The following is a 27,921-nucleotide window of genomic DNA, read 5'->3' as shown; positions in this document are numbered from 1 at the left end:
ATATTTTACTCAAAAGAGGAATCTAGTGAGAACTTTTATTTAGGTCTACCTAACATCTAGAGAACCTCCATGCGATTCCATCTTTTCCAGAATGAGATTCCAAACTGCCCTTTTTAGGAGAGGGATTAGAGTTGGGTTTTGCTATTTAAGTTGTAATCACATTGTAAGCAGATCAGGACCTATTTTAACCTGCCACCCATTCTAATGGAAACTGCACAATGTAGGGCACTCATAAAAAATGTAAAACAGGACAGAAAGGCTGGAATACCTACACTCCCACCATCCATCTCCCTTCTCATAAATATTATACCAAAAAGGAAGCCCACTCTCAAAGTTCATGACCTCTCTACTTTAGGTCACCTTGAGTGCAGTCTACATGTTTCCATTTACCATTAAGAATAAGTACCCTGCATGGGAAGCAGTACTTGTCTTAAAACTGGAGTTTAAGCCTAAAGGGTTCATTCATCTGGGGGCGATTAAAATATTGCTACTTTTAGAGCACTAACACACACAAAGTGAATCCAATAAAGTTCTGTGTATTGATTCAATATTAAGTATTAACTGCATGACCATCATAGCACCTCTTTACATCACAATCACCAGAATTAGCAACTGCTTTGAAAACTGAAAACAGGACACAGTCCAAGAATTAGAATTTGCACACTGTTACTATATAGAAATCAGGTGCATGGTACAGTGCTGCTGTGCAAAAATGGAAGCCTGCAGATTTGACGAGGAAGCCAAATCGTGTTTTAGATAATTTTAGGAACCTGGCAATACTGTTGAAGCAAAATACTCAACACAGCAGGAAATGGAGAAAAAAAAAAGCATCCTATAACCAAATAAACATCTGATATTTCCTTTCCCTTTGAGAATAAATACAGTTAAGGTCACTTTTAGCCTTGGAACGGATATATGTTTGCCTATGATGATCTTGCTAACTACACAATATCTGATGTCCTCTGCTAGGATTATAGTTTTAAGAAAGCCATGGTTACAAGAGGCATCTACTGTAAATACCTAGAACTTCCTTTTATGGCAACCACTATAGAATTCACTTGTCTTAGAAACAGTGAACAAGGGAAGATGGCCTCATGTTTCCTTTGCAATAATAGTATATGTTGAGGATCAAGTGGCTTTCAAGCAGCATGGTGGGTGTGAAAATGTTTTCAGTTTAGATCATTCTGTTGCGTTTATGGGTTGGTGAGTCTGTAATGACATCGCCACACTGGGCTGAGGTACGCTTTCTAGTTCCACCATTGTCCAAGTGGAGTGCCATTTCTTCTGATATGAAAGTGTTCAAATCGACATCATGGAGTCCATTTCTCCTTCGACTAGCATTCGATCCACTGCTTACATGTGTAGGAGAGCCTGGGGTACTCGAACGCACGCTTATACTAGCCATTGCACCACTAAGACCTAGGAAGAAGAAAAAAGGTTTTAGAGTTGCTCAATTATTCAACCCTCTTGAAAGCAACCCACTTTACTTTCAATGTTGTCACAGTGTCAAAGGATGTCTGCCTATTTTCTTTGTAAGGGGTCCCCAGAGAGCAAAGCTTTATTCTGGAAAGAGGAATTGTCTGGCTTTTCACATGAGATGTTTTATTGGTAATACTACCAATATTTACAATATTGGTAGGTACCAACTATTGGAAGCTTATGTAGCAAGCACCATTCTAGGTGTACAAACAGATCATGAAATCCTCCCTCTCTCTTAGCTAGGTACTGTATATGCAATTTATAGCTGAAGACAGAAGGCACTTGTTTTAAACAATCTAAGTTACTGAAAGTCACCATATTCCAATAGATCCCTCTCTTTGGTGTGTCTGTGGGTATAGAAGAGTGAGGGTGTGTGTGTACATGCACAAAGGAGAACAAGCAATCATTCAAGGCCTGAGTGGGCTTTCAACATCCCCTTCTAGATAAGGTGACTTTATAATTTGTCATCCAAAACAGTACACTATCAAACCCAAAAAAACGGGTCACTGCTATAAATTTTGCTGGGACATAAAGTACTAAATGAGTCTTCCCTGGCCCGCCAGCATGGCTTAGTGGTTGAGCGTCAACCTATGAACCAGGTCATGGTTCGATTCCCGGTCCGGGCACATGCCCCGGTTGTGAGCTTGATCCCCGGGTGTGCAGGAGGCAGCCAATGGATGATTCTCTCTCTCTCTCCCTCTCTGAAATCAATAAAAACATATTTTAAAAAACAAGTCTGCCCTGGACAACTTGGGCTGCCTAATTACTCAAGTTCTGGACTCTATTTGTTAGATACCCCCTTAGGACAACCTAATTCATTATCATCTATTATCCTTTAGAGAGTGGGGAAGGGCAAGAGAACCATAAAAAATCTTGCTGCTTTGCTTGCACAGTAAGTTATTAAATCCAGAATAGACTCAACACTCATTGCTGAACACTCAATGCCTTACACGCTTGAACAGTTGAGGTAAACATGTTCCATTCCTAAATGTTCAGGATAAACCTGTAAAAGGCATGAGTGAGACAAGAAAACATAAACCACAGCACTGAATTTAAAAACCTAACACCATTGACAGTGGGTATTTCTTCTCATGAATTTCCCCGTATGCTATTCTAGCGTCACCATGGGATTTTGTTGTTGCTTGATTAAATTTATATAACATGATCTAGTATAATCAATGTTTCCAAAGAGTAAGACTTAAAATAAGCTTAGAGGTTGGCTTCATTCTTTCTAATTTTATGGTTTGTAAATATGATTTAAATGTGAACATTAAGTTGAAAAAGAATTCTCTGCTTCTTACCACTTCAAATCTATTAAATTCCCTGACATTGTTCTCACTCTACAAATACTGTGAACACTTTCAAGCCCACAGCCTCAACCACCTCCCATATGCTAAGCATATTTCTGCAGCCCACACCTCTTTTAAACTGCTCTAACCAACCTGCCCCTCACTGCTCTCCCTGTAGACAACACATCCAACCCTTCCCACTGATGGCCAGAGGAAATCTGATCATGTCCCTTTTAAGCTCTAAACACCATTCCAAGGCTAGCAACTATTAAAAAAAATAGAGTACAAGCACTAATATTGGAGCACTTAATGTGTCCAGCACTACACTAAGTACTTTTCAATTTCATCCTCAAAATAACCCTATGATACCTGTATTATCTCCATTTTCAAAATTAAGTGAGCCACCCAAGGTCACACAGCTAATAAAGCAAGAACTGGGACTTAACCTCAAGTAGATTCCATATTCCTATTCACTGTTATACTGCCCCCTCTTAAAGTCTAAAATATTTTAGTGAAGTGACTTTAGGGTCTAGGGCCTAGCCTGCCTTAGGCCCCATCTCTTTGAAGTTACTCTCCTTTCCTGCCTTCCTCTCCCCGCTTATGACTGAATCGTGACTGCCTGTACCCGAGAATTTGCAGTTCCTACAATGGCTGGGCCTGCACCTACCTTCCAACATCTGCTTCCCACTGGTTAACTAGTTAGTAATAATAGAAAAGGAGCAAAGGGAAGCCAGACATTATAGGCATGTCATTTGGACCGTGGGAGCCGAGCCGAGCCGAGCCGAGCCCCTCTCCTATCGGGTCTCAAACCTCCCTTCTGAGGGCTTCTTCCCTGGTTTTCCCACCTCTCCTATTTATAGTCTCTTGTGGGCTCCTCTTCCCTCCTGCCTCAAACTCTCTGCTCCTTTCTCAGTGGCCTGTGTGGGCCTCTTCTGCCCAAGAGGTTGTTATGGCCTTGACCCATTCGCTTACCCACTGTTTCCAAATCAGTGCGCCACAGAAGCAGACATTTCTCTTGAGCTCAAGGACCTATTCATTTTTCTAACTGCCTGTTGGACATCTCAAACTTCACATTTTCAAAAAGAACTGGGCTCCTTCGCTAGCCCACATGGATTTACTAAAAATAAATTTTAAAAAGGAAAGCTGCTTCTCCTGTTGTTTCATCTCAAACTTAACATTTGCAAAAGGAACTGTACTCCTCCTTTCCCCGCCCACACAGGCTAATTAAAAAAATAAGAGGGAAAGCAGCATCTCAGGCTCATTTTCTAGAATAGCACAGTACCATCATACCATCATTTAACTCTTCCTAAACTGTCTTTTCAACTCTAGCTAATAAATTTAATACGGTGCCTGGCACATAACATTGACTGAATTCTGAAAAATAATGATGCTTCAGAGTCCTATCCAATATTCTGAAATCCAAAGCTGTTAATGTTTATTCACTTCTCCAACACCAGAAAATAAACTCAAGTAGCCCTCTTCACTTAAAGCTTTGCCATCAAGTTAAAAATTCAATTATTCACATATTTTAAAGTTCCTCACCAATTCTGTAAACTCCTTGAGAGCTGAGTCTGTAACCTTAATCCTCACAATATACTACTAAAAGATGTCCAAATACTCTAAACAATAACCATCATACTTGTTTCATAATGCAAAAGGTTCTAAGGTAATTATACTGCAAAATTTGGACCTTCAGCAATAAACTACTTCAGTAATTCAACTCAGGATATCATTTGAAACCACACACACATAAGAAATCGACCCCACCCCAATGCTCCTCTTCAGGTAGAAGTTCCATGGCAGTATGATTTAACACCTAAGGACAAACACCTAAGGCTCATAAGTCACTCCATCAGAAGTGAACAGGCACATTCTCCATGAAAAAGATGAGCGTAAATATCAATTTGAAAATTTCCCAGTAACTTCCTCAAAATCTATCTTTTTCTGTTGGGTGTTTGACTTGGGTTTAGTTTGACAGCTAACGTAAAATCACAATGTGCAACATTTCCTACTCTTAGCAGTGAGATTTCTTTTCAAAGTTTAACTAATCTTCCCCAAAAAGACTTTTCAAGAGTCCAAAAAAAAAAAAATTTAAGATTAACAACCAAAAAAATATGTGTATTTTAAACAGCCCAAATTTTATTTAATAAACCAATGACAGCTACTAGAAGATGCTTTAGAAAACCTCAGCTAAGCCACATGAACAATCAGGCCTATACAAGTACAGAGAATCCAGACATGCTTCAGAACTAAAAATGAAGTTGCATAGCCCAAGGGCATACAACCAACAAAAACACACTTTTTCCAACGGGCTATGGGAATATCAATTGACAAAAAGCAATAGAACAAGTAGTATGATTAGAGAAAAGTCTAAATTGCTTAATACAAAATAAACTATCAGTTTTAAAGTTTCTGCATCCATTTTAAATGATTAGTGAAGGAATGAGGGGAAAAAATTAGAATTTAATCATACTTTAAAAAGAAAGCTCCCACTGGAGCTAAAACAAAGTTACAAGTCCAGGTTATAGGAATCTAGGTTACATGGTAAATTGTTAAAAGCAGCACATAACTATTATTTTCATATCAAGTTCATGCTTAGCATAAGAAAATCCTGTTTTGAAAATTACATGTGATTCCAGCTTACCAACACATAGTTAGGTCACACATAGGCAGTGAAAGAGCAAATGCAGAACCAATCCACCTCCTTTCTCCACCAGCAGCCCCTGGCCTGGAAGCCAGGTCTACACACTCTATTTGCTTACCACCACCCCACCCCACCCCCAGCCCTGTGAGGGCTAGCCCTGAAAGAGAAGGCAGACTGTTATTACTATTGATCCACTCAGCAAGACAGGTTCAGGACCCTCTGCAGATCTGCTCCACCAGTTTTCTCGCCTCCAGCAGAAAGGGGGGAATTTGAAATCCCCACAACTAGAACAAAGTGGTTAACATCCTAACTGAACCCTAAGAAACTGGTATTCTTGCATTTGGAATGAATTGCACTATTCAAATGGATAGCCCTCCCTTTTCACAAAGTTGTGTTCAGAGGCTTTAAGCAAAAAGCACTTGTGTGTAAGTGTGGTGTTTTAAATGCACCAGGGGGAGTTCAATCATTGAAAAAGAAATTCTACTAGGAAGATTTCGGTTAAGTTGAAGTAGACCACTCCCCACCCCAATCTGGAAATTGTAATACTGAACTTTTATTGAAGCAAAGCACACTAAATCAAATCAATTACAAAGATACATGTGTCACACACCAAGAAAACATTTTCAGTTATGCTGACAGCCCAAAATGCTTTCAATTTTTCAAAGACAGTTTTAATGCCATGGGAAAATGCTCATGTTAAAATGAAAAAAGCAAGATACAGTACCATATGCAGTATGATCTCAACTATGAAATTTTAATATTTATACATTGAAAAAAAACTGGAAGAAAATGCACCAAACATTTAACTGCTGTTATCTTTATATAGTTGGATAACAAGATACTGAATATTTACTTTTCGGAAATTTTCCAATTTTCCAAGAAATCAATATTAATAAATCAGAAAACTAGCAAAAAAAATAATAAATGCAAATGTTAAATCCCTTCATTAACTACCAATGAATTTTTTAAAAAGTACTAGGTGAGTAAACTGGCTTTGAGGCATGGCTACATGAATTCCTTTACCTATATGGACTCCTTTTTCACCTTAATGGGGGAAAAAAGGCCATCAAAATTTTATTGCAAGTTCAAACAATTTTGTACCATGATGTTGGAAGCTTTAGTTAAGTCCTATACCCCCAGAAAGTTCAGCAGCTTATATCTAACATTAACATACAGAATGCCAACTTTTCATCAAAAATTTTAATGCTATCTTGCCTTAATTGTTCTTATTCTCAGAGGATGGTCTGAACAAAGGGCATTAGTTTAGAAATTCCAGCCTTAAGAGGAATTTTAAAGAATATTCTTTGAAATAATCGATCTTAAACAATTAAGAAATGATACGGCTTTGGTGCATTAATCTCTTATATCTTAATTTCCAAGTAAGTCCTTAAAACATTTTACTGTTAAGTACCGCTTGACAGCTGTTATTCAAGAAGATACAGATTACAACATTCAAGCATTTATTAAGAGTCTACAGCTCTACACACTGTGTTACAAGTGTGGGCAAGAGGAGAAAAGGGGACTTTGAAAGGTGGATGTACAGAAATCCCCCACAGGTCAGTTCCAAATAGTCCTCTGCAACAGACAGTTCCAAGGAGTTTCTTTTATAACATACCAACAGTTTAAGAATAGTTAATCTAAATTTTTGTGCTCAACTGTCAAAATTTGTGTCTAAATATTTAGCTTTACAAATGGAAGGGATGAAGAGTGATAGGGAAGGGGGAGAAACAGAGAACCAAGCACAATTACTTAAATTTCTTCTGAAATGTACCAGACAGACCTCAACTGTCTAAGACAGTGGTCGGCAAACTCATTAGTCAACAGAGCGGCAAACCGCGGCTCGCGAACCTGTGGCTCATGAGCGCAGTTTGCCAACCACTGGTCTAAGAAATTTTAAGAGGAAGATTTAGTAACTTCTATCATCACTATAGTGCACACAGGCCAAACAATGACAAAATAACAAAAGCTGCTAAACCTGTGCTCAAGGAGAGAAAGAATCCTGTTGTGGTTCAGGCTGCCCAGAATCAGTTTTCCATAAATTCTAGGGGAAGAAGAGTTTTACTCAGTTTTATGTAAGTGTAACAAATTAAGAATTTACCTTACATTTTTTCTAGGTACAAATTCCTAGCTGACCTTATATCTCTGAAAACAATTTCAAACAATTACATTTTTCTTATAGGCCCTATACCCAGTTTTCTCCAGATCCAGGGATTTGTCAAATAATTTAATGATTTATGAGAATAAGGATCTCCACAACCCCCAGAGACTTTGTTAGGCCAAAAGGGAGAAAACAGAATTGGAGCCTATTAACTCCTAAGGTGATGGCACTGTCCCTCTATCTGACTGCCTGGGTTTATAAACTTCAAACTGTCTAATGTAATTCTATTAGGCTAGAAATTCCTTGAGATTATTTGATTCTCCTTTGTATCACCCTGCTCCTACCACTAGCCTCCCTAATATAGTGCTTGCTATTTACTGTGTTAATAAGTGTTGGGCAACAGGAAAGGCTACAGAATAATAATATAGACTTTATTTTTTAAATGACTACAACCTTCCATAGGACTTGAATTTCAAAAGTCAGAATTTTCTAACACTGCATCCACACACACACAAAACCCAAAACATAACAAAAAACTTTCAACTTCAATACTCACTAAATAGTTACTGTTAACTGTTATTTCTTTAAAAAAAAAAAAAAGAAAACTTTACTTTTGTTTTCCTTTTTCAAATTCTCCAGTGTTGTATTAAAAGGCTAGACTACCTATGTTTGCCTAAGTCCCTTCCAGCACTTACATTGTATTTTTAAAACTTGTTTTAAACAAAATAAACTTGAAATTGGACAAGGTGACATTTTACAGCCAAATGCCACTTAATAGCAATGGTTCCCACCAGACACGAAACCCTCTGTGCTAGAGGCCTTGGAGTTTGAACTGATGAATTTTACAAGGGGTTAACCCAGGCCCAGTAGGGTTAGTTCCTAGTACAGCAGTAGAGATTATCAAAATGACTTTTGGAACTAAAACAAAGTGTCTCTGATTTTTCTGGAACAGTCTGAACCAGGGCCAGAAACCTACAAAGACCACCTATGAGATGATTCAAATGAGAGCAAGGCTTTGAATAAAGTTTGAGTGAAGTCTGACTTGGCATCCTGCTTCCTCTTCCATCTAAGTCTCCATATTCTCCCTATATGAACGCATGTCCCATTCTTACTCTGGACCCTTACAACACCTAAATCCCATGATGACAAACAGAACTCAGAATAAAGACACTACATTTCAATTTAAGGCTTTTCCAGACACACCACTAGCTTGGGCAAGCCAACTCAGAATCTCTCTCTCCATACAGTAGAAAGAGAACATCACCAACCTCACTGTTTTCTATCAACATGAAACAAGCTCAAGGTCTTAGCAAGTAATGTAAGTAACAGTAAGTTGTAAGTTATCCCTGTCCCTCTGGAGTGATTTCTGAAAATTTAAAAAGCTACCCTTACTAAAAGGGGAGGGGTAAAAGTATCCTTGAAGGCCACTGGAACTCTAATTTTGCATTCAGGGGCAGAGACAGCACTCATAGGACTTAGAACTAACCAGAGGTCCTGATCCTCTTAAGTCAAAGAACACTTACACAGTGTTGTGGAAGGGTAGGTACTTTTGAGTAGTTTCTCATTTACTACATCACCTCATTAATGAAGTATTACACCTTTTACAACAAAGGAGGAAACTGCCTTGGAGAGGCTAACCATCTTGCCCAAGGTCATACTGGGAAAGTAGCCTGTATACAAAGTTTAAATGGTCACAGCCACTGATCTTCAAGCCTACTTGTCCACATTTCCTTATGGGGCAAACACCAAAAGATACAAAATTCATGTATTTTCTGATGTCTTTAAAAAAGTAAGCCTGGAGAACTATCCCATCCCATCCCCTAGCCCAGTGATGGGCAACCTTTTGAGCTTGGTGTGTCAAACTTCGCCAAAAAACTAAGTATAACTCGGGTAGTGTGTCACTTTGAGGAAAAAACATTATTTCACAAATGTTTCATCCTCGGCATGCGGCCGCCTCAGCGGCCGCGTGTCATCAGAAATAGCTAAGCGTGTCATAGGTTCGCCATCACTGCCCTAGCCCTACCAAGGGGAGGGAGTAGAGCAGGGGTCCTCAAACTTTTTAAACAGGGGGCCAGTTCACTGTCCCTCAGACCGCTGGAGGGCCGGACTATAGTTTAAAAAAAACTATGAACAAATTCCTATGCACACTGCACATATCATATTTTGAAGTAAAAAAAAAAAAAAAACAGCAAAAACACCCGCATGTGGCCCGCGGGCCGTAGTTTGAGGATGCCTGGAGTAGAGAAACCCCAAATGTACAAACATAGAGGCACAGTAGTCAGGAGCATTCATTTAGATATTCAGACAGATCTAGAATATCTGTTTTACTACTTACTGATCGCTTCCATTTTATCCAAATGAACCTTTCTTCACTGATAAAATGGCAATGACTCAAGGTAAGAGTGAGGATTAAAGGAGACCCTCCTTATTAGCAGGGTGCTGACACCAAGTAAACACTAAAAGTATAGTTCTTATTATGAGTCATCCTCAGGCCCCACTCCAAGTCTTGGTTGTTCTAATTTAGGTTTACTTTGTAGCACTCCAAGGTACACCAGTTAGTGTACCCTTATTGTAGTCATCTAGGGAATTGTATCCTTAACTCTTTCTAGAGCAATGGTTCTCAACTTTTCTAATGCCACGACCCTTTAATACAGTTCCTCATGTTGTGGTGACCCCCAACCATAAAATTATTTTTGTTGCTACTTCATAACTGTAATTTTGCTACTGTTATGAATCGTAATGTAAATATCTGTGTTTTCCGATGGTCTTAGGCGACCCTGCTGCTGTAGAGCCTAAGACCATCGGAAAACAGATATTTACATTACGACTCATAACAGTAGCAAAATTACAGTTATGAAGTAGCAACAAAAACAATTTTATGGTTGGGGGTCACCACAACATGAGGAACTGTATTAAAGGGTCGCGGCATTAGAAAGGTTGAGAACCACTGTAAAGGTTCTCTGCCCACACTGTGTTGCGCCCATTTACCTAACAGACCTCTGAACCTCATTAAGCCCCGAACACATCTACACCAGGTTCTGTTAAAGGCAGAAGCTGTGAGACAAGGCCCTTTCCCTAAGGTAGCTCTGTCTACTGGAAGGAAGAGCCATAGAAACAATTCAAACTGATGAACAGAGATACTATACTGTTCAGGGAAAGATTGAGAAAATGAGAACTGAAGGAAAGTTGTCACAAAAGAGACTTTTAATCATTCTGAAAGGATAAACAAGCATAGGGAAAATTTTGAAAAAGAGAATGGAGGAAAAAAAAAAGAAAATGGAGGTAAGTATTTAATAGATCAAGCAGTGTGACTAAGGTACCTGACCCAAGGTTAAGACCAAGTCATAAGGCCCTTGCAATGCCATGCTGAGTTCTGACTTTACCCTACAGGCCAGTGGTCGGCAAACCGTGGCTCGCAAGCCACATGCGGCTCCTTTGGCCCCTTGAGTGTGGCTCTTCCACAAAATACCATGTGTGGGCACCCACGTACAGTGCGATTGAAGGAGTACTCTAATTAAGTTAATAACAATGTACCTACCTATATAATTTAAGTTTAAAAAATTTGGCTCTCAAAAGAAATTTCAATCATCATACGGTTGATATTTGGCTTTGTTGACTAATGAGTTTGCCGACCACTGTTATAGGCCATAGGAAAACAAAGGTTATTTTTTCAGTAAAGTGAAGAGATCCGAAAGATAGACTCCCAATGTCCCCAGGAAAGATGGACTGGCAAATGGGTCAATTCAGGACTGGGAAATAAGAGCAGGAAGATTATTCCTAGAGCCCAGGTCTCACCTCCTCCAGAGAGCCTTTTCTGAATCCATAGTCAGGCTGCCCCAGAATATCTTACACATAACAGGGTTCAAGACATTAAATTATTATCCAATATAACTGTGTTGGCCTCAACAGAAAAGAAAGCACTCCATTCATTTATACATGCCCAGAGACTTCATAAAATCTGCATGTACACGTCTGCTGTATGGTTAAATGAGGAAAAGACATGTATTTGCTGTGGCTGGGGCAGAAAAGATGAGTTCAATTTGAAATCTGTGAGATAAATGCTTGTGGGACACCTGTAGAAATGTCCGCCAGAAGACAATGGGGCACATTATATTTGGCAATAAGGAGGGCCTAAACTGAAAGTATAAATCTTGAAAATTAAGAATGAGAGAGCATGAGGAAAAGTCTGAGAGCCTAAGAAGAGAAGAAAAGGAAAATTTCTAGAAGAGAAAGGATGACTAAAAGAGGGACGAGAAAGGTAGAGAATCACAAAAGGTCCAGATAATTTTGGTCTATTGCAAATATGTTTAAATAAAAACAAGGTGGCAGGTATTAACTCAGGGCTCAGTAAATTTGCTAAATATATTTTTGATAATGTTAAGACAAGGACTAATCAGTTTAGCATGTGCTTGTGTTTCTTTGACTTCTCTGAGTTTAATATCAGAGGACTAGATCCCATAGCACATAGAAAATAAGTTGCAAAACAATGCAGTGGATTATATTTTTTAAGGCTCAATACCCCTTGGTTGAGATTTTTTATTGAAACTGTTTTGATAACCATTAACTGATGTACTTGAATGAAATTGTATGAAGTCTAAAGCTGATGAAGGTATTGATCAAGAGGGATCTGGATCTCATCCTCACTGTCTACATGAAGTATTCTACAAATATCTTACATCTTTGCCATTTTCTTCGAATAAAGAGCATACTTTAGGTATATTTGGGTGCATTTGGTACAGGTGAGAATTTAGAAGCTGATAAAGAAAAAACTAGCCCTGGCCGGTTTGGCTCAGTGGATAGAGCGTCAGCCTGGGTCCCAGATTTGATTCCAGTCAAGGGCATGTACCTTGGTTGCGGGTGTGCAGGAGGCAGCTGATCGATGTCTCTCTCTCATCGAGTTTCTAACTCTCTATCCCTCCATCTCCTCTCTCTGTAAAAAATCAATAAAATGTTTTTTTTAAAAAGATTATCCTACAAAAAAAAAAAAAACTAGAAAGGTAATTGTCCTCTGGTGAAAATGGATGATAGGACATGAGATGTGAATCAATGTGACCTACACTCATGTTTGCTTTGATTATAAACTCAAGAAGTCTGCCTCAATATACCTTTTTTTTTTTTACCTATGCCCCCTCTTGCATTCCAAACTTCATGAATTTAAATTCTTCCTTCAATTGTAGAACTCTAAGAACTTCAATTTGACCTCACAATTCATGTATATGGCTAAGCAAATTATACGCAAAACTGAATTCTGACAAGCATGTGCCCTAATTAAGATGTTTCAAATACATTTTAAAAGATCATCTGAACAATTTTCATTTCAATTTACAGACTATTCAATAAAACAGATCACAAGTCGTTACAAAGTTAGTCATTAAGCTGTATATACAATTTAGTTAACAATACCCTACCTGTGGTCAGCAAACTGAGGCTCGCGAGCCACATGCGGCTCTTTGGCCCCTTGAGTGTGGCTCTTCCACAAAATACCTGGAAGAGCCACACTCAAGGGGCCAAAGTAACTGGCCTGGGCAAGTTACTTTAAAGAAGTGGCGTTAGAAGAAGTTTAAGTTTAAAAAATTTGGCTCTCAAAAGAAATTGCAATCATTGTACTGTTGATATTTGGCTCTGTTGACTAATGAGTTTGCCGACCACTGCCCTACACCATTAAAAATAATTCAAATTACTTTAAACACTCAAATCAGACTGGTATTCCCAATACGCTGACATTCTCTAAAACCACCAGAGCACAAAACTCAGTATAAATTATGTTTCTGCATACTCTTGCAAGGGGCCCTATTACTTCACCACAACACATATAATTTTAACTACATTAATTTGGTGTATGAACCCTATTAATAAGAGCACACTGAGTCTCCAATATATTCTGGATTAGCACTACTTGTTATATTTACTGGTAAATTTATTGAAGGAAAAGATTATTTTTCTACACAGCTTTTTAAGTAATCTTTTTTAAACCCTCACAATTTAAACTAAGTTAAAACTATAAAGAATTCCTTCTTAAAACTTTATCATCATTAAAATTCCCGAAGTTTAGTAAAATATTGAATCACAAAACAGATTCAATTTAAAAAAATGTAAGGCGAGTTGGAGAATATAGTAATTGTTTGGGGAGGCTGGCTTGCCCTTTGTACAATGTGGGCAAAAAGTAGGTTTACAGTTTTGAGTACGCAAAACAGAGTTTATTCTTCTATTATTATTTATTAATTATTGTATTATTTTCCAAATGAACAACTGTAAACCTACTTTTGCACACCCCTGTATATAACTGCATTAGAACTGAAAACAAGAGTGGCATTTACGTTTCTCAAAACTATCTTCTAAAGTATAATATTGCATAACACAGAAAGACACTTTAACAGGATAAATATCGAATGAGTCATAAATTCGCTTGATAAAAAAAGAAGCAAAACACTTAAGGAAAGACAACTACATCAAACATTACGATGCATTAAAATTAATCTGACAGCCCTGGATGGGTAGCTCAGTTGGTTAAGAGCGTCGTACCCATATGCCAAGGTTGCGGGTTCAATCCCCAGTCAGGCATGTACAAGGACCAACCTATCAATGCATAGATGAGCGGAACAACAAATTGATGTTCCTCACTTGCTCTCCTTTTCACTCTCTAAAAATCAATTTCAAAAAAATTTTAAATAAAATTAATTTGACAAACTATGTATACTTTTAGTAAATTTTCCAAATTAATGGTAAAAGATGTGAAACTCTATAATTCAATAGGAACAGATAAATTTGTATTTTGCCTGAGTTTCAAAAGTGCTGATGGCATAACTATTCCACTCTATTAGAAAGAGCAAGCAGTAAATATCACATCCATACATCATAGTTTCCTGCAAAAAATAGTTTTTGTATTTTTAATTTATCCTAAACAAACTCACAATGAGGGGGGAAAACAAATACTTTTTCAAATCCCATGTTCTAGTTTTAAGATAAAGAATCAAAGTTTGCCAAACAAGAATCCCTATAAGCATTAAAGTTTCAAGGATATAGAAGCCCTTTGTGTATATCCCACTATTTTTATTACCAGCTTACTTTGTTTTAAATGACCTACACTATGGCCCAAATGTTAACTTTTAACAGGACTCACTAATCAATTCTATATGCTCAGTCACTGGCACAATCCATGTTTCACCTTGGCTTCAACCAAGTCTTTTATTTTGTTTTATTTTTATAGCAGTATTAAATGTCCTATAGAAGTATTTCTCCTAGTTCTATTTGAAAGTCTGTATTAGAGAACAAGCAACAACAGACGCATTGACTACATACATACCCAGGTTTCTCCAGTAATACTTAAACCCCTCGGCCAAGAATGCCTTTTTTATGGCAGGTCTGGCCTGGGGAGATGGTAGCAATAATTAATGAAGTGGACCTGTCCTCTGACAGTCTGCCTAACAAAGCCAAGGACCTAAGGGACAATAGACATAAGGGAAGTCAGTTATTCTTCCATTTATTCACTCCCACTTGGGTCATCAACTCTCACCTTCTACAGGCACATGAACTTAGGATGTCAAAAGTAGTTCCCATGAGAGCCTATCATTGACTAGGCTCCTCCAGGAAATTATTACTCTGGTAGAATTCTTAAAACACAAGAACTTCCTCTTTGCCTCAGAGAGTAAGAAAACATGTACAATATTAGTATAAAGCAATAAATCCTCATCAATGCTGCAAAAGACTGTGTTATTGTAAAATCAATAAGCTCAAACTAACTTTCTGAAAGTATTTTTTAGAATGGGCTAGCTAACATTAAAAAATTTGCCCATGTGTTCTTAGCTTCCATTCTATTTAAACATTTCTAGAGCAAGTAGTTACTATAATGGAAAAAAAAGATCATATATCTGGACCTAAACCTAAATATGAAAATGGATCCACAGGCACACTCTTAACCATGTTCCAAAGAAATATGTTTAAACGGCTTTACCATGCAGAGCTATGGCTTCCCGGAAGGGTTGCAAATCAGTCTCTACAGATGAGCTAGTTTCCGTTGAAGTAGCTCGGTTAGGGGACACTACAGTCAGTCTTGGGGGAGCTCTAGAGTTTCGTGGTGGAGGAACTTTCCCACACAGGAAGCTGATCAAATCTTCTCTACGAATAGTTCTTCTGCGCTTTTTAACCCAAGCCAACACATCCTTATTGCGTCGCTGATAGCCAATCTGAATTCCAATATCAAAACTTCGCTGATGGGTGTCCACGCTTTCTGTTAGAAAAAAAAAAATAATAATACATGATGATCAGTAGAGCCATGCTGCATTTTCTTAAAAAAAAACAAAAAACATTTTACAAGTTAACCAAAGTGAGTATCATGAAGTATGGAGCTCTCTAAATCTATCCGTAATCTATTAAAGTGAATTATATTTTTGTTTGTTATACCTGACATTTAATCATAATATTCTAAATTCAGTTAACATATCACATAGTCCTGGAGCTTCTGCCATGTTCTTTACAAAATTTAAATAAATAAAAAGAGGGACTACTTATTAGCCAAATTTCCATCTTTAAAATGCTATTCCCTTAAAAAGCTTGCTATGCTAACCTAATGAAACTAGCTTGTTTAATAACGCTAACAATGGGTAAATTATTAAATGTTTATTAAGTACTATCTATCTATACTCAGCTTCACCTGAGAAAAGGTAATACAAATACGTATCATGAGAGCGGTACTGCTGTCCCCTTACTGCAAGAGAAAACAGGAATTGAGCGCTGAGAAACTTCACGCAGGTCACAGAATAATACATACAAGAGCTAGAACTTTGCTCAAGAGTCTGTGGTTCTTATCCATTAACCTATACCAGTGGTCGGCAAACTCATTAGTCAACAGAGCCAAATATCAACAGTACGATTGAAATTTCTTTTGAGAGCCAAATTTTTTAAGCTTAAACTTCTTCTAACGCCACTTCTTCAAAATAGACTCGCCCAGGCCGTGGTATTTTGTGGAAGAGCCACACTCAAGGGGCCAAAGAGCCGCATGTGGCTCGCGAGCCGCAGTTTGCCAACCACAGATCTATACTGCTTGCCTTCAGGAAAAAAAAAGTGAATTCTCGTGAATTATAAATAAAATCATTACATCGTCCAATGGATGACTAAATATTGCATGTCACTCAGGCCTCGCTCACCCCAGCAGCATTCACCATGTTATTTTAGAGATGCACTCCTACTGACTGGTTCAGCACTGACTGGGGGAGCACACTGAAAGCAGCAACAAACATTTTAGAAACGGGGAAATTAATTCTGATTAACTACTCAACAAAACTGAACAGTACGGTGGAAACAAAAAGGTTTCACTCATTCCCCTAGGTATAGTTTCATTCTACTCCAATACCAACAGTTTTCCATAAACTCGTAACCATTCCAATTCCAAAAGACCTTGCCTTAAAATTTCTGGCCTCCCAGTCTCCCTGTAGATACTTCCCCCTTATATAAAGAACCAGAATCTATCTTCTCTCTATACTAATAAAAGGGCAATATGCAAATTGGTCATGACGCCCTCACAGTAACAACCAAACAGCAGGCTGCGTGGAGCGACCAGGCCAGCAGGAGGGACGACCAAACAACTGACCAGCAGGCTGTGTGGGGTGACCAGGCCAGCAGGGGGGGTTAGCAAGGACGACCAAATGACTGACTAGCAGGCTGCATGGGGCAAGCAGGCTGGCGGGGGGGGGGGGGGGGGGGGGGAGGTAGTTAGGGGCGACCAAGCCAGCAGAGGGGGGCAGTGAGGGGCTACTAGTCCGGTGGGGGGTAGTTGGGGGTGACCAGGCCGGCGGGGGGGAGGGGGGCAGTTGTGGGCGACCAGGCCGGCAGGGAGGGGAGGGGGCACTAGGGGACGACCAGGCTGACGGGAGGGGGGGAAGGGGGAGGGGCGGGGGGGGGGCAGTTAAGGGCGATCAGGCAGGCAGGTGAGCAGTTAGAAGCCAGCAGTCCCGGACTGTGAGAGGGATGTCCGACTGCCTGAGATCGGGCCAAAACCAGCAGTCGGACATCCCCCAAGGGGTCCCGGATTGGAGAGGGTCCAGCCTGGGCTGAGGGGACAACCCCCATCCCCCATGCACGGATTTTGTGCACTGGGCCTCTAGTTTTCAATCAAACGATCCCTGAAATTTATTTTTAGTTGTGCTGCTCAAGCAGCAGAAAACTACCAGTATATCTTTAATAGCCTGGCCGGTGTGACTCAGTGGTTGAGCATCAACCTATGAACCAGGAGGTCACGGTTCAATTCCTGATCAGGGCACATGCCTGTGTGGGGCGTGCAAGAGGCAGCCAATCAATGAGTCTCTCTCATCATTGATGTTTCTCTCTCTCTCTCCCTTCCTCTCTGAAATCAATAAAAGGCCAAGAAATGTAGATGATTCTTTGTGTTAAGCAAGAATTTGCTTTTACAAAAGATCCAGAGATAAAGAACTACCTGTAATTTTTTAAAAATGTATTTTTACTAGAGGTCCTAATGCACGAAAAAGATGTTCAGTGTGCAATTAGCTTATTACGCTTTTATTATTATAGATTGATTACAGAGAGGAAGGGATGGGGTGGGGGGAGAGAAACATCAATGAGAGAATCATTGATCAGTTGTCTCCCTACCGCCCTACAACCAGGATCCAGCTGGCAACCCAGGCATGTGCCCTGACCAGGATTCGGATTGTGATCTTCTGGTTCATAGATCAACATTCAACCACTGAGCCATGTGGCCCAGCATGGCCTCTTTTTTTTTTTTTTAAATCCCTTGTCTGCTACAAAGATAGATTCTGAAAAGAGTAGCAATAATCAATGAAGAGCAGTGTCCCAAAAAGAAAAACAAGAATTCAGACATCACAGAGGCTCTTAAACTGTATGAATTTCAATCATTAAAAAAGATGGCAAAAAGGGCAACACAAGCAGAACATTATTACAAAAGTTATTCCTTACTAGATGATCATTCCTTATTGCTAAAAAATTGAAAAGAAAAAGGAAAGTTGTCCATGGAAGCACTCTTAAGAATATTAAACTCCATCCCAATTTTCAAAAAGTAGATTCTAATTTTACAGATATAAAAAGCAGCTCGGGAATGAAGTCATTTCTCCAGTATTTCACTACCAGAATAATGGCCAAATTACATGAATCAATGTCTTCTGATTTCTCATTTCACATAAACAAAAAGGAAGAACTCCATTTTAAAGGCAAATTGTATTTAAGAGGAAAATAGAGCACTTTTCCACCTCTCAGTCTTAAAGACTTAGATGAAGCCACACTTAGAGTAGATAAAATTCTAAGATGACCTTGTTAAGCTGTATCTAGACCTTAAGTGTTCTGAAGAAATGGAAGCATTTTAAGAGAAATCAAGTCATCAAGAAAACTAAGCCCATCTCATGGTACTTGACCAAAGAAGGGAGAAGAAACACAAAATATATGAACCTAGAAGCAACCAGGTTTCTAAAACCCTGCCCTACACCTAAAAGAATTGTAATCAAGTTCATAACTGGAGAAGCTTCTCTTTCTCCAAACACAGTGACTAAGAAAATTACATTTTTCAAGATCTAAATGGAGGTAGGCCCAGAACTAGATATACAGAGGGGGGAAAGTTGGAAGCATGGAAGAGACACAACAAACAAGCCCAAAGCAGGCTTGGATGGTACAAAGATGAAGCAGACATGTAAATGTACATCTGGCAAAAAAGACAGAAAAAAGAGAAGCTAGGCCTGATACAAACCTCCAGTAAGGTGGTTTAAAGAAACTGACAATCCAGGAAAGAAAGAGCTTGGCAAAGTTTTGGTTTGTTCTGACTGAAGGCACAAGAAAGTCTCAAAATTTAGATCTGCAAAGGGCTGATGATTTAATCAGATTTGAACAAGTTGGAAAACTCAATATTCACTGGTTTAGATGAGTTATATAACTAGTTGTGAACTTCTTTTATAGTGTATGCAACTGACAAATCATTTCATCTCAAAAAGTCTGCACAAGTCTCAATATCCAAACCAACCAAGAGCACACTAAAAATTAAGCATTTTGTGAACACTGACTTTTACCTACTAGAAAACAGAGTAGGAGAAAAGCAGATATAACATTTAAGGTCTTCAGGTACAGGCTTTTGCATTGCCTGGACATAGCTTAGTTTTATACCATTAACAACATCTCCTGAAAACAAATCCAATTACTTTACCACCCAGATTAATCCAATCGGTTATTTTCCCTAAACAGGGAATCTCATTTTGACACTAAAGCATTTAAAAAATATAGTCCTATGTTTAGGACTTTAGTTACTTGGTTGAAAATAAAAACCCTCCTGCAATACCTTGAACTAAGTAGGAAAAACCTAAATGCTTATTGGAGAATCTTAGGCATGACTAGAGTAGCTTTTAACTTAAATTGCAGGTTAATTTAATATCCAGCTAAACATAAACACAAAGGATGGCCTCCTGAAAACTCTCAGCTTGACTGCTTTGAATACATCTGAACCCTGACAAGGTACAACTCATAGAAACAGTGGGGGGTACAACTCATAGAAACAGTGGGGGACAGTCTTAGGACCAACACCATCTTACTGACACCAATGTCATCATGGAAAAGGGCTATAAGCTTGAAGGTTAGGCAAACCCCAAGGGCATCACAAAATGTCAATCTAACCTTTAATCACAACACATTCATTTCCTCATTCAAGAAATACTGATTCATGGTAGTCACAGATGTCCCACGTTTCTTATTTTTTAAAAAAATGTATATAAGCAGCTGAAATTTAATTTGAGAGATTTTTAGAAGTCTAATCCTCCCACCACTGGCATGGGGCAATTGACAGATGATTTCTGAGGTCAAGACCAAATGCAACACTTCCTTACATGATACACTGGCAAAATTAATCAGATTTCACTATTCATTGTTTTTCTGATACTCAAAAACCTTATGTGAGTCCACCAGAGCAAATATTCCAATTTCATAAACAAGGAACTGAAACTGAGGTTCGAAGGGTCTTACCCAAAGTTAGGTGGCACAGTTACTTCTACAAGATATTTCTTCCTCAACAATAGAGAAGCCATTTTTCATTCTTAGAGCAGGGGTGGGGAACTTAAGGCCCGATAAATCATTTGATCTGGCCTTGCCAAGGCACTAGGGGTGAGTTAATTAAATGTCTGATCAAATATAGCAGGCTAATTTTTAAGTTAATTGTATATGGCCCTCGAATGTTATAAATATCCAAATGGCCCTTGGCACAAAAATGGGGTTCCCCACCCCTGCCTTAGAGGATCTACAAACCAGAAGAGCACACCACTACATCAAAGCAACTCTTCTAAGGAATACTTAAGAATTAAATCTGTACTAACCAAAAAGTCTGCCACAGGGAGAGAAAAAAAAATCAGAACAAAGATCTGGCCCTGCCAGTGTGCCTCAGCTCAGTGGTTGAATGTCGACCCACACACCAAGAGGTCACTGGTTCTATTCCCGGTCAGGGCACATGCCTGGGTTTCAGGCTCATTCCCCAGTGTGGACATGTATTATTGATGTTTTGAGCTCTCGCTACCTTTCCCTCCCTCAATAAAATTAATAAAAAACGTTTTTTAAAAAAGAAACAAAGATCTGAATCATAGACAAAATAAAATTGTTTTAAAAAAATAACTATGTATCCCCCAAAGAGGTAGTATCCAAAAATAAGCACTAACTTCTAGCTAATTGCATGTTTACTTAATCTTCACCTACCACACAAAACAAAGAGCAGGAACCAAGGAAGAATCATTGCAGCCACAGTTGCCTGGCATCCAATCCTCCTTCCTTTCCTAAAGGCCCTCCAAGTTTTTGTTTGAATAGCTCTTGGGAAAGCTTCTGCAACAAATTTGCTCAAGGGGTGGAACATGTGGTTTAGTCCTTAATTAATCTGCACAATCCCAAACTGTGGCTATGATGCTGGCTCTGAGTAAGCATGTGACCCAATTTTGGCCAAGAAACTGTAGAAGTCATTTGCTAGTAGCTCCTGGGGAAAAAAAGTTTTCCCGGCTCTTCTAAGCTTTGCTAAGTGGCTCTAAGATGTGAGTTGCCAACTTACTGACATTAGCCTGAAGACAAAGCTCATACATACAGAAGAGTGCAGAGCTGCAGAGCCAGGGAGACTGAGCCACTGAATTCAGTCAACCTCACCCTCCAAGTGAGAAGAGCCAATCTATGTTCATACCATTGAAGCCAGCCTAACTTGTATTTTTCTGGTTATCTGCAGCCAAAACATCCTTTTACACATTAAGTAAAATTATTGTCTTCTATAAAAGCTTACAAACAGCCCTAGCCGGTTTGACTCAGTGGATAGAGCATCAGCCTGCAGACTGGGTTGTGGCCTCAATCCCCAGTAGGAGGCATGCAGGAGGCAGCTGATCAATGATTATCTCTCATCAATGTTTCTCTCTCTCTCCCCCCCTCTCCTTTTCTCTCTGAAATCAATAAAAACATTTTTTTTTAAATTACAGACAGAATCTAATAACAGTATTAGGAATAACTGAGGCTACTACTGCTCCTTATGAATTTAATACAATTTAAGACAGGGTTTCTAATTGTGATCCATACTAAGGCATTTTGTACAAAGTCTTAAAGTTCAATAGTTTTTGCAGCAAGGATAGTCACATACAAGCTCCAAAAATTGTAAAGAGCTGAAATCCCAGTACCTGTCTTCAGGTAGCATATGCTCTTGTCTGCCCGTTTGCTTATACATCAATTCACAAATTTTCAGTATGTTCAGTTCATTTTCAGTGTGTGTGTGTGTGTGTGTGTGTGTGTGTGTGTGTGTATCTCCAAAATGGCCCATTGAAGTGAGACAGCTTATTATAAACAGAATTTAGCACCAAGATGTCTCAAAAATAAAGATTTAAAAGCATCATACTATTTTTCACCTGAAAATTTTATTATACTTAGACATTTTAGGGGAAAATTAAGTAAAGTACACACCATGAAGTTTATTCCAACTCAAGAAAAAAAAGTATAGACAAAAAATAAACTAGAATATCTTCCCTTCCTCTTCAGTACTGCCCACAGCCAGAAACATCTGAAAAATAAAACCTGATCACCAACAGTCAACCCTAACACTTGAATACTCAGTATATGCTAGCACTAAACTAAGAGCTTTGTACTAAGCTATGAATACTAATCCCCACCACTTACAGTTAAGAAAATGAAGAAGCACAATAGGGAAATATCTTGTTCCACTGTCTGTCTCCAGGAGTTTACAGCTATGTTATAGTAAGTCTAAATTCTGAACTCAGATAATCCAGCAGTAGACTCCATAAGGTTGCTGGCCTGGGGCAAATGCTATTAACAGGGAGACCAGAAACATCTTTAATATAAATAATACCAAGAGAAAGCTCTCAACATGTGGTAGGACTCAGCATGCAACTGAAGTTTCAGAAGCAGTTTTAAAATGTGAAGAGGCAAAGAAACAAGGCATAGCATAAAGAAAGAAAAACATTCACAAGCTGAGAGAAATAAAGAAGTGGTTCTACAGGTTAAGATCAAGCCCTAGGGCAGTAATGGCGAACCTATGACACGCGTGTCAGCACTGACACGCATAGCCATTTCTGATGACACGCGGCCACATGCCGAAGATGAAACATTTGCTGCTCCTGAGGATGAAACATTTGCGACTAGAGTCTTAGAGTTAGTTTTTTCCTCAAAGTGACACACTACCCGAGTTATGCTCAGTTTTTTGGTGAAGTTTGACACACCAAGCTCAAAAGGTTGCCCATCACTGCCCTAGGGGCTACTAAAGAGCTGAGCACCAGCTGACACCTCAGTCTGACCACGTGAGGCTCCTAGGATGGCCTTGTCCTAGAAGACAACCAGTCCAACCTCTCACCTGAACAAGTAGCCCCTATGCAGGAGGAATTTGGAATTAGATAAGGAGAATATGTACTTTCATAATGAAGAGTCAAAAGACAAGAGACTGGAAATCAATCACCCAAGAAAATGTGGTAGGTGGGTGGTGGATTTAAGAAGCAAACACACAGGCTTGGCCAAGTATTTTCCAGTAAGCATCAACCTGGATTATATTAAAATGACCTCAGTAACTTTTCACTCCCTTTCAAAAAATGTACTAGACTAGGCAAAGGAGACACAACCTGACTGAATATTGAACAAACATTGCCCTCTTGAGATTTATCAAATCAACATAAAAACAAGAACCAGCATCAGGATTTTCCTTCCCCTTTCCAAAAAAGGATGGCAAAGTCTGGCCCTACTTTGTGGAGGAGAAGGAACCATGCACTCCATTTTGTTGAATTCTGTCCACACTGAGGGGGCATCCCAACTCACTCTCCTCCAAATCCTTCCAGCTACCTTTTCTGCCCAACCAACATAATGTTCAATTTTTCAAAAGACCACAGGGGCCCTCTTCCATGCTTGCACCTCATTTCTGACCTTCCAATGTGCTCATTTCTAGAGGTTATGAAGAAGTTGGTGAATGTACCAAGCTATCCCCAGGCTGCAAAATGACTCATTTTTTAGCTTTCTAGGTTAAGTACTTAATCATACAAAATACAGGAGCACCACCCAATTAAAGAGATCCCCTCAAATCCCCCCACCTGTAAATTACATTTAAATAATCAGAACTGTGAACATTCTGATTGAAATTTACCACTACTTAATGCTGCATACACTTGTGATACTACCTTGCCAATTTTATTATATCTATTTAGGGTATTCAATTATTCCTATAGTTGAATTGTATCCTCTACACCACATCCTGAAAAGGAATAACAATGTAACTGCAGAGCACTATCCATACTCTCTCCTTAAATCAGATAAAAAATGTTGCTACACTACCAAATTCCACAACTTACCTTTTCTATCAGGTAAAAAGGAATGCATTTAACAAAAATAAAATACAAAGTAAGAGTAATTCAGTCTAACAATTCAGCATTTGCAAGAATGCAAGAACTTCAGGTGATGTTTATTTTTTAAAATAAATGAATATTACATTAAGTTTCTGAACAAATAAAACTAATAAATTTTTTGCAAATAAAAGTAATCAAACTGGAGATTTCAAAGTTCAGCTTCTAAGCCCATCTACTAATATGAAGAATTTGCACTAAAGAAAACTGCCAGCTTTAGTCCTAAAGGAATAGAATCTTGTAGACAACAGCACCAAAAACTAAAAAAAATAAATAAAACTAGAACGCATTCCTATTTTTGTATGACCTGGCACATACAAGGCACTAAAAATGTGTTGCCTTCCCCTTTAAGTAAAAAAGCCAACTGCAACAAGCAAATGGATACCCCATTGTACCATCATACAACAGAAAGCTACTCAACAAAACAAAACAAAAAAAGGCACTGAGCTATTTATCAATGCATGCAATGTGAACTCAATCTCAGCGAAAGAAGTCAGCCACAAAAGGCTGCATACTGTAAGGTTCTATTTATGAAATTATGGGAACAGGGAAAACCATATATTCAACAATCAGATCAGCAGTTGCTTAGGGGCTGGGGTGAAGATAGAATTTCTTAACAGTGTTTGTCAAGCTCAAACTTACATCTTTAAAGGGTAATTTTACTGCATGTAAGTTATACCCAAAGATATTTGAGTATTTTAAAAAAATGTGTTTTATGTCTTATTTCAAATTTCCCTGTCTGGATGAAACCGAGTCATCCCAGAGAATGTTCCAGACCCTCAAGCACTGATGGATGTTAGCAAACTACTCAGGAGTCAAAATTGTTGAAGGAACTCACACTGGATGGTGTAGTTCTGAGCATCAGGCAGGTTCGCACCTGGGCTGTAGGTTATGTGCAGAGGAAGCAACCAATTGACATCTCTCTCTCTCTCTCTCTCTCTCTCTCTCTCTCTCTCTCTCTCTCTCTCTCTCATGTTTCTCTCCCTCCCTCTCTCCTTCCCTCCCTTCCACTCTCTCTAGAAAAATCAATGGAAAAATATCCTCAGATGAGGATTAACAATAAAATCAAAGTTGATCACTGGGGCACGTTTTAATTGTTTCCCTTTTCTTGATAAACCTGGACTATCAGTTCCTCATTCCTTGAAATTAACATTTTACTCACCAGTTTCAGTTTACATTCTCAAAAAAATGCAAATTCTACCCACAAAATCTCACAATAGTATTTTTCTTATAGAATGCTACCATCATTTGCACATTCTTACACAAATACAAGAATCTGAGAATCAAGTCACTCCACAGCCTATTTTGATAATTTTGAAATGCACCGAGTTCCATTACTGTTACCAGCAGCTTCTAGAAGTTTGAAAGCATTTAAGTACATCTTTGTTAAGATTAACAGTCAAATTCAAATCCTTTTTCCATAGAAACCTTGCCCCCCAAAAATTAAACCCAAATTTCCAAATCTTCAAAATCAATAAGCCACAAAATCTCAACCCACTGTCACTAAGAGAGCACAATGGGCAAGAACGTTTCCTTTAACATATCTTCATGTCATCACAGAGGAGGAAAATTAACTCCAGAAAAGCACTACCATAAAACACAACTCTATTAACTCACACTCGGATCACAGATTTCCTGTCAATAATGTACAAGCAGATATAAGGCAGTTTTCAAGATAAATACTTGAAGTTGCTAGGGAAGAGCAGCGTGTAAAGATGGGCACAGGATTTCAATTGACTAGTTTACAACGCACTTATAAACACTACAAACGATCATGCTCTAAGTTGTCCATCACAAGAATCTTTTCCACAAGGTGCTTACAATTTTCCACTTCCACCCCCCTCCCCGCCCCCCTCTCACTGTGGCGCAAAACCATAAACTTTCTTCCCTTGGGTGCCTTTTCCAAAGAGAAGCTCCTCTCACCCAGTGTCAGCTCAGGGCTTCTTGACCTCCGCACTATTTGACATTTGGGGCATGGATATGGGGTGGGGTGAGGGTAACGGGGCAGCCTCTAGCGAATAGGATATTCAGCAGCCCCCCTCAGTGATGACATTAAAAAATGCCCCCAGACGCAACCAAATGTACCGGGGGATGGGGGGGAGCGTCAAAATAGCCCCCAGCAGAAGATCACTGATCTAGCTAGAATACCACCATGTCCAAGTTGCAAGACACCCAGGGTTAATCTTTGGGTACGGGAGAAAACACTCCGGCAGTCTAGGTCCAGGTGTAGGTGGCCCACACACTTGGAACGCAGGCCTTTCACCCTGACGCAGGGCGCCCTTCCCCTAATCGGCAATGCAGCAAGGTTATCTTTACCTTTGTAGAGGTTGGTGACGGCGGTGGCTGCGTTTTGGAAGGGGACCCAGAGAGAAAGTCCTTGTTGCTGACACACGCGGTCTGAAAAAGTGGGAAAAGGGAGGGGGGGGGGGGGAGAACGGAGAAAGAAATGTTATTTGGGCGTCAATCATTTGGGAACGGCCATATTAGGTTTCGCCATTTTGTTCCAGGGTTTCGGGAACCCACAGTGACTGGGAGGAAGGCAGAAAGGGGGTCGCGGAGGGGTGGAAGGGGAGCCTCGGGGTCCGGGGCGCAGCCCGAGGCCCAGTCACGGCGCAGGGAGGTGCCCTGTCCCCGCCCCGAGGCCAGCTTCGGGCACAATAGGGCCGGCCCTGTCGCCTCCCTTCGCCATTTTGTGACTGGGGGCTCCTCCCCTGCCCTCCCCGGCCCGGGGCCCCCGACAGCCAGGCCTGAGGAGCGGGCGGGCTCCTCGGGGCCGGCTCCCAAGACAGACCTCCCCCGCGCCGGCCCCGGCCTCCCCCGGGCGCCCCCGCGGCCCGGCCTCCGCGCCGCCATCTTGTGAGGAGGGGGCAGCGGGGCGGCGGCCGGGCCGGGGAGGCCGCCTGGGGCCCTCGGCCGGGGGGTCGGGCCGAGGCGGCGGCGGCAAGATGGCGGCAGCGGCCCTCACCTTTGTAGAGCTGGGCCACGGCGGTGGCCGAGTTCTGGAAGAGGTGCCACAGCTTCTGTTGCTTGTGTTCGGGCTGCGCCCCGGCCGCCGCCTCCTCCTGCAGCTCCGGGGGTAGCTGCTCATCTTGCTCGGCCTCGGCCAGGCACTGCCGCTCCCACTTGGAGAACCAATGCTCGGGCCCGTGCTCCTGAATCTCTGCCTCGCCCTCTTCCTTCCGCTCCTCCATCCTCCGCGGCCTCCCGCGGCCTCGCCGCCGCCGCCGCCGCGTCCTCCTCAGGCTAGGCTCCCGCGGAAGCGTCGTCGTCAAGCGGCCCGGTGGCGGGGCCCAGCGGCCGGCGGCGGCTCCTCGCGGCGGCCCAGGCCTCCTGCTCCCCGACGACCTGCGAGCCCCGCCCCGCGGCCCCGCGCAGCCCGGGACGACCCCCGCCCCGGGCCTCCCCACCCCTGGGCCCCGCCGAAGGTCGCCGAGGGCCGGAGGACCGCCGCCGCCTCTCGCCTCTAGAGTCGGAGCCCGTCTACCGTCCCCCCATGGCGCCGCGGACCGCCGCCGTAGGGCCGCCGCTGCTGACAACCGAGCCCTCCCAGCAGCCGAG

The 27,921-nt window shown here is 40.6% G+C and overlaps 1 protein-coding gene across 1 annotated transcript; it reads right to left on the bottom strand.

The window, feature by feature from the left end:
- Positions 1–520: 520 nt before the first annotated feature.
- Positions 521–27,921, bottom strand: HAPSTR1 (HUWE1 associated protein modifying stress responses). The gene is made up of 4 exons (XM_079793490.1): positions 27,329–27,921; positions 26,680–26,760; positions 15,462–15,737; positions 521–1,419 (listed from the first exon to the last, which is right to left on the bottom strand). The coding sequence occupies exons 1-4, from the start codon at positions 27,552–27,554 to the stop codon at positions 1,175–1,177; spliced, it is 828 nt and encodes a 275-aa protein (XP_079649616.1). The 5' UTR covers positions 27,555–27,921; the 3' UTR covers positions 521–1,174.

Source organism: Cnephaeus nilssonii (assembly GCF_951640355.1).
Source record: "Cnephaeus nilssonii genome assembly, chromosome: 2".
Classification (NCBI taxonomy): domain Eukaryota; kingdom Metazoa; phylum Chordata; class Mammalia; order Chiroptera; family Vespertilionidae; genus Cnephaeus; species Cnephaeus nilssonii.
Note: the sequence above shows the minus strand (reverse complement) of the source record. Positions and strands in the feature narration are given on the sequence as shown.